At 51.6% G+C, this 13,561-nt stretch overlaps 1 protein-coding gene across 1 annotated transcript in view; it reads left to right on the top strand.

Moving 5' to 3' along the window:
- Window positions 1–13,561, top strand: part of FBN3 (fibrillin 3) — a 118,373-nt gene that overhangs the window by 46,954 nt on the left and 57,858 nt on the right. Inside the window, exons 9-15 of the mRNA XM_063146885.1 lie at window positions 1,777–1,929; window positions 5,721–5,918; window positions 7,168–7,311; window positions 9,435–9,554; window positions 10,779–10,904; window positions 12,220–12,342; window positions 13,009–13,284. Coding sequence (XP_063002955.1) covers window positions 1,777–1,929; window positions 5,721–5,918; window positions 7,168–7,311; window positions 9,435–9,554; window positions 10,779–10,904; window positions 12,220–12,342; window positions 13,009–13,284 — 1,140 coding nt within the window. The remainder of the gene's footprint in view (window positions 1–1,776; window positions 1,930–5,720; window positions 5,919–7,167; window positions 7,312–9,434; window positions 9,555–10,778; window positions 10,905–12,219; window positions 12,343–13,008; window positions 13,285–13,561) is intronic.

The raw sequence follows: 13,561 nt of genomic DNA, 5'->3' as shown, positions 1-13,561 counted from the left end.
TCTGCGTGTCAGCGAAACCTCGGAGTGCGAGAACGCTCTTTGGCTTGGAGAACCGCCGAGCTGAAATGTCCCAGGGGATGCTGGGTTTGATGCTCAGGGTCTGACACATCGGCCTTCGTGGGGAAGGGGGGGCACGGCCAGGAATTCCCTCCCAGCCTGGGCAGATCATTAATCCAAGTCCCACCCAAGGCCTCGTTAGCCCTTTGATGTGCCGGCCCCACGACCACATCCTGGTCGAGGGCTTAATTGCCGCAGTTTTCCAGCGGAGGCTTGCAAAGCTGTGATTAAAGAAGGCGTTTACACGGAGGGGTGGAGTGGGATGGGACTGGGAGGGGGGATGGCATGCCTTGCCAAGCAGTGCAATTAATGGCAATTACTTTTCAGGGAGAGATCACCCCACTGGCAGCCTGCCCGCCGACGCCGACCAAACAAACACAGACATAGCCCCTTGACAAATGGGTCGACCAAGACCTGACGTTCCTCGCTGTGTACTTTTCCTTTCCTTTTTCTGGGGTGCCTCGAACGTGGTGCCTCCTCCCTGCTTGCCACGGGACAGGGCTTCCTCGTCTTGTTTCTTAGGGCCCCCCCTTGCTAGATTCCATGGGAGGAAGGCTTGCACTGGGGGTGGGGGAACACCTTCCCGAGAGAAGTAGCAACACCTAAACATGCTTTTGGTCTCTCTTCCCAGGATTGTCTACTCTAAAGGTAGGCGGCCCGGTGCCCGCTGGATGTCAGGGACTACAGCTCCCATCAGCCCCAGGACAGAAGGATAATGACCAGGGATTATGGGAGTTGCAGTCCAAAATACAGGGGTGCCTAGCCTTGTCTAATCAAACACAGAGATCTCCAAGGCTGCTCTTGAAGATCCAATAAATGAGAGTTGGAATCGAGAGAGAGAGAGAGAGAGAGAAATAGATTATCGATAGTTAGAAAGATTGATTTATTACCATCATAGATCAGAAGTTGGGGGTTGAACCCAGGACCATAGGCGTGCACAAGGGGTGTGCCAGGTGTGCCCAGGCACACCCTAATGTCTCAAGCAATAATGTCTCTCTGCTGGGAGCCACATTTCGAAGAGGCCAGGAGGAGGGGACCCGAAGGCTAATATCACCCCGTAAGACCCTCCTCCGGCCAGAGTCACCACAAAGCCCCACCAAAGCCCATTCTCACCCTTACCTACAACGGATCTCCTGTGGTCAGGGATATTTGTCCACCTGGCTTGATTACCTGTACCAGACTGGGAATCAAATCTGGTGTCTCAGTCTAGCCCTCCATAGTTTCTCAGATAGGTGCACCCCTTTCACCCCTAACCTCCAACCACTTGGGGGTTACCTATCTTTCCCTCCCTTTCCCCCCTCCCCATTCTAAAAGGCTTAATCCATCCTAAAGGCAGATTTACAGGCACAGAGAGCTTTTCAAGGGCAACCGGCTGGTATTTGAGATGTTTAGGCTCCGCCCCTTTTGCCATTTAACTATTTTGAATGAAGGGGGGGGGAACCACAGAATAGCAGGGAAGCCACCAAATGATTGGTTGCTGGGGAAAGGTCAAGGGAAGGGGCGGAGCCCAACGGGGAAGCGTGGATTGACAGATTCCCGCCTCCCGATCCAAACCTACCTATCTCCATAGGGACGGGGCAATCCAGGAATTGACCCACCTTCCCCTTGCAATGCGGAATTGTTTGAGTGAACTGAGCTCCCCCTGGGATGACGCCCGCAGCCCGGTTCCGGATGAACCGGCGTCCCTCCGCTCAACTCCTCTCTTGCTTCTTTTCCCAGACCAGCGGATCGGCACCTGCTTCTCGGCACTGATCGGCGGGCGTTGTGCAGGGGAATTGCCCGGCCAGTACACCAAGATGCAGTGTTGCTGTGACTCTGGTCGTTGCTGGGCCATCGGGCAGACCCCAGAGATGTGTCCTGTGAGGGGATCCGGTGAGTGTGATCTAGGGAGGGGGTGGCCAAGACCTCCGAGGTCCCACCACCAAGTAGGCCTTCATATGGTACCATTGGTTGGGTGACACTGGGGGGTCTCCAAAGGGTGACACTGGAGATCTCCAATGGGAGACACTGGGGGTCTCCAAAGGGTGACACTGGAGATCTCCAATGGGAGACACTGGGGGTCTCCAATGGGTGACACTGGAGATCTCCAATGGGAGACATTGGGGGTCTCCAAAGGGTGACACTGGAGATCTCCAATGGGAGACACTGGGGGTCTCCAATGGGTGACACTGGAGATCTCCAATGGGAGACACCAGGTGTCTCCAAAGGGTGACACTAGGGATCTCCAAAGGGTGACACTGGAGATCTCCAATGGGAGACACTGGGGGTCTCCAAAGGGTGACACTGTGGGGTCTCCAATGGGGTGTCCAATGGATTTGGTGATACTGAGGAATCTCCAATGGGTCTCTGATGGGTTGGGTGATATTGGGAGTCTCCAATATAGATCCCCTAGATTATTATTATTATTATTATTATTTATTTATATAGCACCATCAATGTACATGGTGCTGTACAGATAACACAGTACATAGCAAGACCCTGCCGCATAGGCTTACAATCTAATAAGTTGTAGTTAACAATAAAGAGGGAAGGAGAATGCAAACAGGCACAGGGAAGTGTAAACAGGCACCGGGTAGGGTAAAGCTAATAGTATAGAGTCAGAACAAACTCAATATTTGAAGGCTATAGGGAAAAGAAAAGTTTTTAGCTGAGTTTTAAAAGCAGTGATTGAGTTTGTAGTTCTCAAGTGTTCTGGAAGTGCGTACCAGGCGTAAGGGGCAGCAGAAGAAAAAGGACGAAGCCGAGTAAGGGAAGTGGAGGTCCTTGGGCAGGCGAGAAGCATGGCATCAGAGGAGCGGAGAGCCCGGGCGGGGCGATAGTGTGAGATGAGAGAGGAGAGATAGGGAGGAGCTAGACCGTGAAGAGCCTTGAAGGTCAGCAGGAGAAGTTTATATTGGATTCTGGAGTGAATTGGAAGCCAATGAAGAGATTTCAGAAGTGGAGTGACATGGTCAGAGCGGCGGGCCAGGAAGATGATCTTAGCGGCAGAGTGGTGGACAGAGACCAGCGGACTGATGTGAGACGAAGGAAGGCCAGAGAGAAGAAGGTTGCAGTAGTCCAGCCGAGAGATAACCAGTGCGTGAACGAGAGTCTTGGCAGAAGAGACAGACAAGAATGGTCGAATCCTGGCAATATTATATAGGAAGAAACGACAGGATTTAGCTACAGCCTCGATGTGAGGAGTAAAGGAGAGCGAGGAGTCAAATATAAAGCCAAGACTACGAGCTTCCTTGACCGGAGTAAGCGTGACATCGTTGACAGTAAGAGAGAATGAGAGGTGAGGAGAAGGTTTAGGAGGAAAAACAAGCAATTCAGTCTTTGCCATGTTAAGTTTCAAACGACGATGAAGCAGCCAGGCTGAGATATCTGAAAGACATGCTGAGATACGATCGTGAACATCTGGAGAAAGTTCCGGAGATGAAAGATATAATTGTGTATCATCGGCATACAGGTGATATTGGAGGCCGTGAGATTGAATAAGCTTGCCCAAGGGCAGCATGTATAGAGAGAACAACAACGGGCCAAGCACCGAGCCTTGCGGAACCCCAACTGAAAGGGGAAAAGAGGAGGACGAGCTGCCGTTAGCCGACACGCTGAAAGAGCGACCCTCTAGATAGGAGGCGAACCAGTTATAGACAGAGCCACAGAGTCCAAGGTCATGGAGGGAATCTAAGAGAAGATCGTGATCAACCGTGTCAAAGGCTGCGGTTAGATCAAGGAGAATAAGAATGGAATAATGGCCTTTAGACTTGGCAGTAAGGAGATCATTGGTGATCTTGGTAAGGGCTGTTTCAGTGGAATGCAAAGGACGGAAGCCAGATTGAAAGGGATCCAGAGCAGAGTTATTAGAGAGAAAGTCAAGACAACGAGAGTAGACCAGACGTTCCAGGATCTTTGAGACAAAGGGCAGGAGGGAGACAGGTCGGTAGTTAGACAGTGATAGTCGATCAAGAGTGGGTTTTTTGAGAATGGGAGAGACTGTAGCATGTTTAAAAGCAGAAGGAAATGAACCAGAGGACAGAGAAGAATTAATGATGTGAAGCAAGGACGGTGCCCACGTACCCTCCGATTCTAGTCATGTTTACTCAGGAGTAAGTCCTGTCAACTTCAAAGGTACTCCCAGTATGTACAGGTAGAGTTGCAATCCTCGAGTGATTTGTACAGCACAACCCTGCATGCAATTACTCAGAAGTAAGGACGACCTGGCTCAGTGGAGCATACTCCCAAGTAAATGGGCACAGGGTTGAGGCCTGAGTCTGTCTTAGGGTGCAATCCTATGCATGTTTAGATCGGGGAGGGGGGGAAAGTCCTACAATTCCCAAAAGGGCAGTGCTGGAACCAGAGCCAAGGCCTTGTTGGTCCAACTTTCTGGTGCCACAGTGGCCAAATAGGGAGCCCGATGGGCAGCCCACAAGGAGGACATGAGCAGAACTGAGCACTCATGTTCCCCAGCAGAGGTGGCTGAAACTTGTGGGTGCTCGCCGTGCCGCTGCTACAGCCCCCCCCCCTCCATGAACTGGGCCACAAGTGCCCCTGCTGAGTGATCACAATACTTGGCAGCCCCCCACCCTGGCTTCCAGCCCTTCCCCCCCACCCCCACTGTGTTAATGGCGGCCGCCATTAAGGGGGGATGCATGATTTCCAGAGGTTCCAGAAAGGGCACATTTGCCCCCTTCCACTCTAATAGCAGCCACCATTAGTGGGGAAGGGGGACATGTGCACGGGTTAATAGGGCCTGTAAGGACCGCATTGGCGCAGGGCGGGGGAGAATGCGTGCTTTCCGGAGGCGCCAGAAAGTAGGGCTGTGCTCCGCTTCGCTTCAGATCGGAGAAGCGATAGTGAGGTGGCCTGATTCGCCTCCGACAAAGGCGGAGACGGATCGGGTCGGGGGAGCTGCGGATCGAGACCAAGCGGATCGAGACCAAGCGGATCCTTCGCCTCGATCTGGAGCTCCGGAAAAAAGGTAAGTGGGGGCTTACCTGGCACTGCCGCAGTCTGTGTGGCGATGGTGGCAGAGTCGGGAAAGGGGCACGGGGGAGGGCGGCTTACCAGGCTCCGTCACGGTCCACCGGTGGCTTCAATTGAGGCCAAGGATTCAAACCAGGCGGCTGTGGCCTCGTCTTCCTGTTTGAGTCTTCAGCCTCAGTTGAAGCTGCCGCCAGACCACGACGGAGGCAGGTAAGTTGTGAGGGGGTAAGGGGACTTATCTGGCAGCGGCACCACTGCCACAGAGCTCCTATTTGGATCCGGAGCTCCGCAGTGGAGCGGAGCAGACCATAGGCAGATCGACACGGGGCGGAGCGGAGCGGACCCGATCCGGAAGTTGCGGATCGGGATCCGGAGTGGATCGGGGAGTCCGTGCACAGACCTACCAGAAAGCGTGCAGTTCCCTCCGCTGCATTATTCACGGGGGGGAGTGGCGCGTGAGCATCCACGCAGGGTCTGCACTCATACTGAACACATCAGACTGGATCTGCAAGGGACGGATGTGGGGGGGGCAATGCCCTCGCTGACCCAGTCAGACGCTCCCCTCGTCCCTCTTCCCCAGTGTACTGCCTCTGATGCTCAGTAGCCTTTGAGAGCCTCAACTGCAGGAGCGCGGAGTCTCTTTGGTCCCAGACTCCATTTCAGAGACGCCGCTTTTGTGTGCTTTGCTTTGACAGACGAGTACCGCAGGCTGTGTATCGACGGCCTCCCCGTGGTTCCGGGCTTCCCCAGTACTTTCCCTGGGATTCCGAGCTTCGGGCCCAATGGCGTGGGGCCAGGCATCAGCGGCCCTGGCAACTTCGGGCCCAATGGCGCCAACGGGCAAGGCGGAATCCCCGGACTCCCTGGCATGGGACCTGGGAGCTCCAGCATCGGTGAGTGAGGAAACGCGCCTCCGTTACGGCTATCGGAAGCTGCCTTACATAGAGATGGCCACGTCTGCGAAGCGCCCAGGGAGTTTGAGCTGTGGGATGGTCTAGGGAATGTACTAAACCAGCACCTTCTTTTTCTAAAACACTAGTCCTCAGGATTCTTCATAAAGGATGGTTGCAATCGGAACGCAGGGGGCTGCTGCATCTTAAGAACGTCAGAAGAGCTATGCACTCTATTCATACAGTGGCCAACCAGCTGTTGACCAGGGCCCACAAGCAGGACATGGTGCAACAGCACCCTCCCGCCCATGTTCCCCAGCAACTGGTGCACACAGGTTCACTGCCTCTGATGCTGGAGGTGGCACAGAGCCATCAGGGCTAGTAGCCACTGATAGCCTTCTCTTCCAGGAATTGATCCAACCCCCTTTCAAAGCCATAAAATGCGTCGAAAAATGGCAGCTCGGGTATTTCGGTAAACCTAACGTTGCGGAAATGATGGCCGTGAAAGGTAGCAGTGGACAGGAGGAGAGGGAATCCCGCCCATGGTGCTGCCGCTGCAGTAGCCAGGAAAGGAGGAAGGGGAAGGGGACGCCCCGCCGGGACCTACAATGTTGTGAAAATGGACCCTTTGCAGCCCCCATTTCCACAACATTAGATTTACGGAAATACCCAAGCTGCTGTTTTTATGCCACATGGCTTCTCTGGGAGGAAGCGGGCAGCCGTCGGGCGCTCACAGACTGCGCCATGCTCACACACACGGGCTCCCGTAAGTTACAGCATCTTGGCATTGACTTCAGAGGTGGCCTTTGCAAATCCACAGAGGTTGAGCAAGAATTACTGTTCCTTTCTTTTAAAACTGCATCATAATTCCAGGGGAAATCATTAACCCCTTCCCATCGGCGCTGGGTTCTGCCTTAGCATCTCGGAAGGAGGAAAACATATTTGCGAGGAAGCACCTGGGTCATTCATGGCTTGGCTGATGAGCATAGAATCATAGAGTTGGAAGGGGCCTCTAAGGCCATCTAGTCCAACCCCCTGCTCAATGCAGGAATCCACCTTGAAGCATCCCTGACAGATGGTTGCCCAGCTGCCTCTTGAAGGCCTCAAGTGTGGGGAAGCCCACGACCTCCCTAGGTCATTAGTTCCATTGCCGTACCGCTCTAACAGTCAGAAAGTTTTTCCTGACGGTCAGACCTTTTGTCCTTCTCGACAGCTGCACCCCTAACCATCCTTGTTTTGGGGTGTTTTTCAGGAACAGCCACCCTGAACCAGACAATTGACATCTGCAAGCATTTCACCAACCTTTGCTTGAACGGGCGCTGCATTCCTACACCCTCCAGCTACCGCTGCGAGTGCAACATGGGCTACAAGCAAGACGTGCGGGGCGAGTGCATTGGTGAGCATGGGAGAGGTTTGCTGCAAACACAATCATGGGCGGCGTCCGTCTGGGCTGGTGGGCACTGTGTGCTTTGAAAAAATATCTCTGTTCAGGGGCAAGGGAAGCTGGCAGCTTGCGTTGATGACCCAAGAGAGAGAAAAACTGCAAAGAAATTATGAAAAAGAGCGGATATGTGAACTGTAGAGCACGAAGCCAAAAAAAAAATTATGGGCATCAGATATATAAATGCTTTGAGAAACAGAGGAAACAAATATTATGATTCAATGTCATTATTTCCCTTTATGCTTAATGCAAAGGGGGATCTCAATAATATACGCTTATATGTTGCCGCTGGGTGACTCAGGCGAGGTTAAATTGGAACTTGTCAAATGCTGGAGTTTCCAGTACGGCTGAACTGTCCTTTTCATTTATGGTAGGGCTGTCTTTCGCCCACCAATTTATTGGCGTCCGAGTCTCCCCGGCGTTATTTATCAGATGACGGGTGCTAGATTAAGGTTTGATCAATTAACTATAATAATGGGCCATTTGAGATGGGGACAATCAACAGGCGACTAAATTATTGTCGCGAAAATGTCTGGGTTGCAGAGAAAGACGGAGCGGGCGCCATGTTGGCTGGCCATCCATTTCAATCCCGATGACGACAGGATATTCAATCAAAGTTTGGGGGACGCTGTCACAAAGGATAACCTGACAGATGGCGTTGGGCAAAGGAACGGCCTTGCGGTCCCAAGGGATGCAGTAGAGCCTTTGTTTAATTCTTCAATTTGGCCACGATCCCACCCGAGATTTCTCAGTAGGAGAAAGCAGCCTTAATGGCTTGGGGCTGCTGCTGAAATTGGCAAGGGTGTAAGAGCTCAGTCCTATACCCGTCTACTCGGAAGTAAGCCCCAGAGCTCCCTGGTAATTGGGTATAGGATTACAGCTCCACAACACTTCCTTTTGGCTGGGATTGTGATTCCAGCTACTTGGACAGAAATGCCTTTCTGTAATGTTTTGAAAGGAGCTTTTGGAAGGAAACTGAAAGTATTTCACCAGTCTCTTTTCTTCTTCTTTTTTGTGGGTGGGGAGATCAGGGCCAGAGCTCGGTGAGCCAGGATTCTGTATTTATTTTATTTATTTTATTACATTTATATACTGCCCCACAGCCGAAGCTCTCTGGGCGGTTTACAACAATTAAAAATAGTAAACATTAAAAGTATACAAAATTTAAAAAACATAAAAACAGTATAAAAACAGTATCCATTTAAAACAACAGTGTACCTTGGGATCTCTTTCTTTCCAGCTGCACTGTTCCTTTGTCCCACCAAAGAAAAAAAGTATTTGGTAATTTGGGGCATATTTTCTCAAATGTACTCATCAATTGTGCTCATCTTCAAAAAGTTCAGGATTGCACTGTTGGAGCACTATAAGCACTACACTACCTTTTTCCCTGGGTGGGGCATAAGGTTCCCAGGTCTCAGCATTTCACTCTTTTTTCAACCATCTGTTTTAAGTCCAATATATGTGGAGCAGGGAGGGGGGTTCTACCAACAGTTCGAAAAAAAGGGGGAAACAGGAGGGATGTTAGAGAAAACCATTTGTGAGCACAGCTTGATGTGCTTACAGTGGTTCTGCTTTGGTCCAGTGAGCGAATTTTCTGCGTTTCTTAATTTGCGTAAATCACGGGTGATTTTTGCGCAAAATTGTGCATTTGCACAAAGTCCAGGTGCAATTTACACGAGTTTGGGCCACAATTTGTGCAAATCTATACACATACACACATGCCGCAAAAAGTTCCCGGAGTTCAGTGAAAAATCACGTCTCGCCCATAAATGCAAACCAAGTCTGGCAGGCCGTGGAATTCAGTTGACCCCCCCCCCCAAAAAAGGCAGGATTTCCCAGCAACAATCATCCCTGGGGAAAGGAGATCTTCAGCTGACTGAGTTTTCCAGGATTCCTCCAGGGGGCTTGACTATAGGAGAAGTCCTGTTTGCAGCATTGGTTTTGATGTCAGAGACATGGGGACCACTCCTGTCATCCCGGCGTGGCCCCACCCTTTGATGTCATTTGGTGGGGATTTTTAGTTGCTGACCTTTGCCACTCTGTGGGTCATAGCTGAAGGCTTTCTTTTTCTTTTCAAGATATGGATGAGTGTTCCAGCAGCCCCTGCCTCCACGGCGACTGTGTGAACACCCCCGGGTCGTACCACTGCAAGTGTCATGAGGGGTTCCAGAGCACGCCCACGAAACAGGCTTGCATTGGTAAGTCTTGTGAGGGACTTGATGCTGACTTGTGTCCGGAGTCAGGATGGGCAGATCACTCAAGGTTGCTTCCTCCCAGTTTCTCCTTTTTCCAAGCTGAGAATATTTCTTTCCAAAGCTTGCTTGAAAATCCATACCTATTTCCGTGGGCGCCTCTAATTTCGGCCTGCCACTTTGCCTCCTATATATCGCAAGCAATATTCCTGACATGATGGATTTGGACCACTAGATGACCTCCATGAACTCCCTGCCAGGATTCTACATCCCAGAGCAAGGATTCCTAAGGACCTATGTTTTAGGGCCTCCTTTCCCAACCTCTGGATGTCTTGGACCACAACTCCCATCAGCCCCAGCCAATATGATCAATAGTCAGGAATGCTGGGAGTTGTGTGGTGAAAGCCAGTGTGGCATAACGGTAAGAGTGTTGGACTGGGACACAGAAGATCCGGGTTCTAGTCCCCACTCAGCCATGAAGCTCACAGGGTGACTTTGGGCCAGTCACAGACTCTCACCATAACCTACCTTGCAAGGTTGTTGTGAGGTTAAAAGGAGAGGAGGATCACATAAGCCATCTTGGGCTCCTTGCAAGAATCATAGAATCATAGAATTGTAGAGTTGGAAGGGGCCTCTATGGCCATCAAGTCCAACTCCCTGCTCAATGCAGGAATCCACCCTAAAGCATCCCTGACAGATGCTTGTCCAGCTGCCTCTTGAAGGCCTCTAGTGTGGGAGAGGCCACCACCTCTCTAGGCCATGGGTTCCATTGTTGTACTGCTCTAATAGTCAGAAAGTTTTTCCTGATGTCCAGCTGGAATCTGGCTTCCTTTAACTTGAGCCCGTTATTCCATGTCCTGCACTCTGGGAGGATCGAGAAGAGATCCTGGCCCTCCTCTATGTGGGATACAATTGCCATACATCATCACTGTGACCTCATTCTGTCCCTTCTAGTTCTGTTGGTTACCTTGGGCGGCCATGCCTGGAGCACGACCCACTTGCAACCCAACATAGTGCAGCTTCCCCCGACCCAGACGTGTTGGCTGACAATGCCCATCATACTCAGCCAGCACAGTCATGGTTGAGGATGATGGGATGGACATCCCAGCCCATCTAGAGGGCCCAGGGTTGGGGAAGGCTGGTTTAACATGCCTGAGTTTGGCACTTAGGGATCCTGGTTTGACTTCAGGTGCATGGCTCTGCCTTAACGTGTTTTGATGCCCCCTGTAGATATCGACGAATGTATCATGAACGGATTGATGTGCCGGAACGGACGTTGCGTGAACACCGACGGGAGCTTCCAATGCATCTGCAATGCTGGCTTCGAAATCACCCCTGATGGGAAAAACTGTGCTGGTAAAGCATGTGTGGTTTTGAATGTCCCCTGGCCCCAGGCACACCCCCCCCCCAAAAATGAATCTCAACCCTGTTCGAAACATTCCTGTTGTTTTTACAAGCCTTTCTGCCCTGGTCTGCAACCCCTGAATATTACGGGCTCATCTTGATTACTAAGTGATGAGAAGAAAAGCTCTCTTCACATGTTTAGAGACCCTCATTTCAAAGGTGAGAATGCTGTCAGGGAGATTTGTTTGTGAGATAAATCCAACGGAGCAACAGTGGTGTACAATCTCTCTGCCGTCCCTGATATTGCCCATCCGGCTACAACAACGTCATCAACATTAGTAACAACAACAGCTACAGTGTTTTTATTAGGGCTGCGTGCAGCCTTAATAAGGATCCAGAGCCCCGATCCGCTCTGGATCCTGATCCGCAACTTCCGGATCGGGCCTGCTCCACCCCACGTTGATCCGCCTATGCTCCGCTCCGATCTGCTGCGGGGCTTCAGATCCGGATCTGAGCTCCGTGTTCCCCCCCCCCATAGACTTGCATTGAAAATCAAACACCTATAACTTTTTTACTTTTAATGTTAGAAACCTCAAAATTGGCACCATGAGAGCTTATACATGTATCCACATTCATGCCCAGTTTGAAGCAAATCTGAGCATCTGAAGCCAGGTAAGCCCCCCCTCCCCACTTACCTGCCTCCATCATGGTCCGGCGGTGGCGTCAACTGAGGCCGAGGCCTCAAACAGGAAGACCAGGCCACGGCCTGGTCTTCCGGTTTGAGGCCTGTGCCTCAATTGAAGCTGCCGCTGGATCGCGATGAAGGCAGGTAAGCCCCCCTCCCTTCCTGCCCCCTTACCTGGCTCTGCTGCCGTCACCACGGCCTGGTCTTCCGGTTTGAGGCCTGTGCCTCAATTGAAGCTGCCGCTGGATCATGATGAAGGCAGGTAAGCCCCCTCCCTTCCTGCCCCCTTACCTGGCTCTGCTGCCGTCACCACAGACTGTGGCAGCACCAGGTAAGCCCCCCTACTGCCACACTTACCTTTTTTCAGAGCTCCGGATTGAGGCGAAGGATCCGCTTGGTCTCGATCCGCTTCATCTCAATCCGCAGCTCCCCCAACCCGATCCGTCTCCGCCTTTATTGGAGGCAAATCAGGCCGCTCCGCTATTGGTTCTAAGAAGCGAAGCGGAGCACAGCCCTAGCTCTTATGTGTGCCAGGACAGTCCTTCAACCATCTGGTCCCAAACCATCTCAAGATGTTTCTACACGCTTCCAGTGTTGTTGGGGTAGCTCACCGTGACCATTTTCCCATCGTCCTTCCTGCAGATCACGACGAGTGCGCCACCACCAACATGTGCCTGAACGGGATGTGCATCAACGAGGATGGGAGCTTCAAATGCATTTGCAAACTGGGGTTCGTGCTGGCCCCCAACGGGCGGTACTGTGTGGGTGCGTACGATGCAGCATCCCTTCCCATTCGCGCAAAAGACTGGGGGTGCATTTGTGTGCGTGATGGTGCGAGAGGACGTGTGACCTGAAGCACTCTGTTTGGCTTGCAAAACCCCTGATCTGATGTTCCTATAATGAACACTTGAAAGATCTGGGTACATTTCGAGTGGAGAAGGGACAACTGAGGGGAGATAGGATAGAAGTCTCCAAAATATCAAAATGATTGTCACACAAGAGATGGAGCAATCTAGTTTTATGTTGCTCCCGAGGGCAGGACCGGAACTGAGGGGTGGAAATTGCAGGGAAGTGGATTTCGGCTACCCTTAGGGAGACATTTAGGGAGTGCCTGGAGAGATGTCCAAGGACTCACCTTCACTGGATGTGTTTAAGCAGAGGCAGGACGGGCATCTGGTGGAGATACTGTAGTTGCCATAACGAAAGATGCCTAATGATGGACGGAACAGATTTCGTGAAATCCCTACATACCTAGTACTGGGAGCATCATTCATTTCGAAACCATCTCCAAAATAAAACCCCAAACGTATAGGCAGCAAGTTTTGGAGGCAGATGTGTCTAATCAGGTCATCTGAAGAGGCGTTCCCCATGAGGGCAGGGTTTGTGAACACACCAACACACCCCATGTCTTCACCCCCTTTCTTCTTCCAGACATTGACGAGTGCGAAACCCCCGGGATTTGCATGAACGGATGGTGCATCAACACGGAAGGCTCGTTCCGCTGCGAGTGCCTGGGAGGCCTGGCCATTGGCGTGGACGGGCGGGTCTGTGTGGACACCCACGTCCGCAGCACCTGCTATGGGGGCATCAAGAAAGGCACATGCGCCCGGCCCTTCCCCGGGGCCGTCACCAAGTCCGAGTGCTGCTGTGCCAACCCAGACCACGGGTTCGGAGAGCCGTGCCAACCTTGCCCAGCCAAGAACTCGGGTGAGTGCCATTTTGGATAAAGTACTCTGCGCATGCTCAGTCTACCCAGACTACCAGAGGACCATTGGGGTGGCCCATAGCTTCCTTCGTTTAGGGCCTGTATTTAATTTTATTTCATTTCGGGCAGGAGTGGGATACTTCAGAAGGCCTTTTTTATTATTAATTTTCAAAATACCCAGACAAACAAAAATATACAAACGAAGAATTTTCATTGTTGACTGTTGGCAGATGGTAGTACATTTAGCGTATTTTATCTATTTCTTTGCAGGTGTAGTTA

This window comes from Elgaria multicarinata, chromosome 23, assembly GCF_023053635.1.
Source record: "Elgaria multicarinata webbii isolate HBS135686 ecotype San Diego chromosome 23, rElgMul1.1.pri, whole genome shotgun sequence".
In the NCBI taxonomy this organism is placed as follows: Eukaryota; Metazoa; Chordata; class Lepidosauria; order Squamata; family Anguidae; genus Elgaria; species Elgaria multicarinata.
The sequence above is the reverse complement of the archived record's forward strand: the minus strand, read 5'-3'. Positions and strand labels throughout refer to the sequence as shown.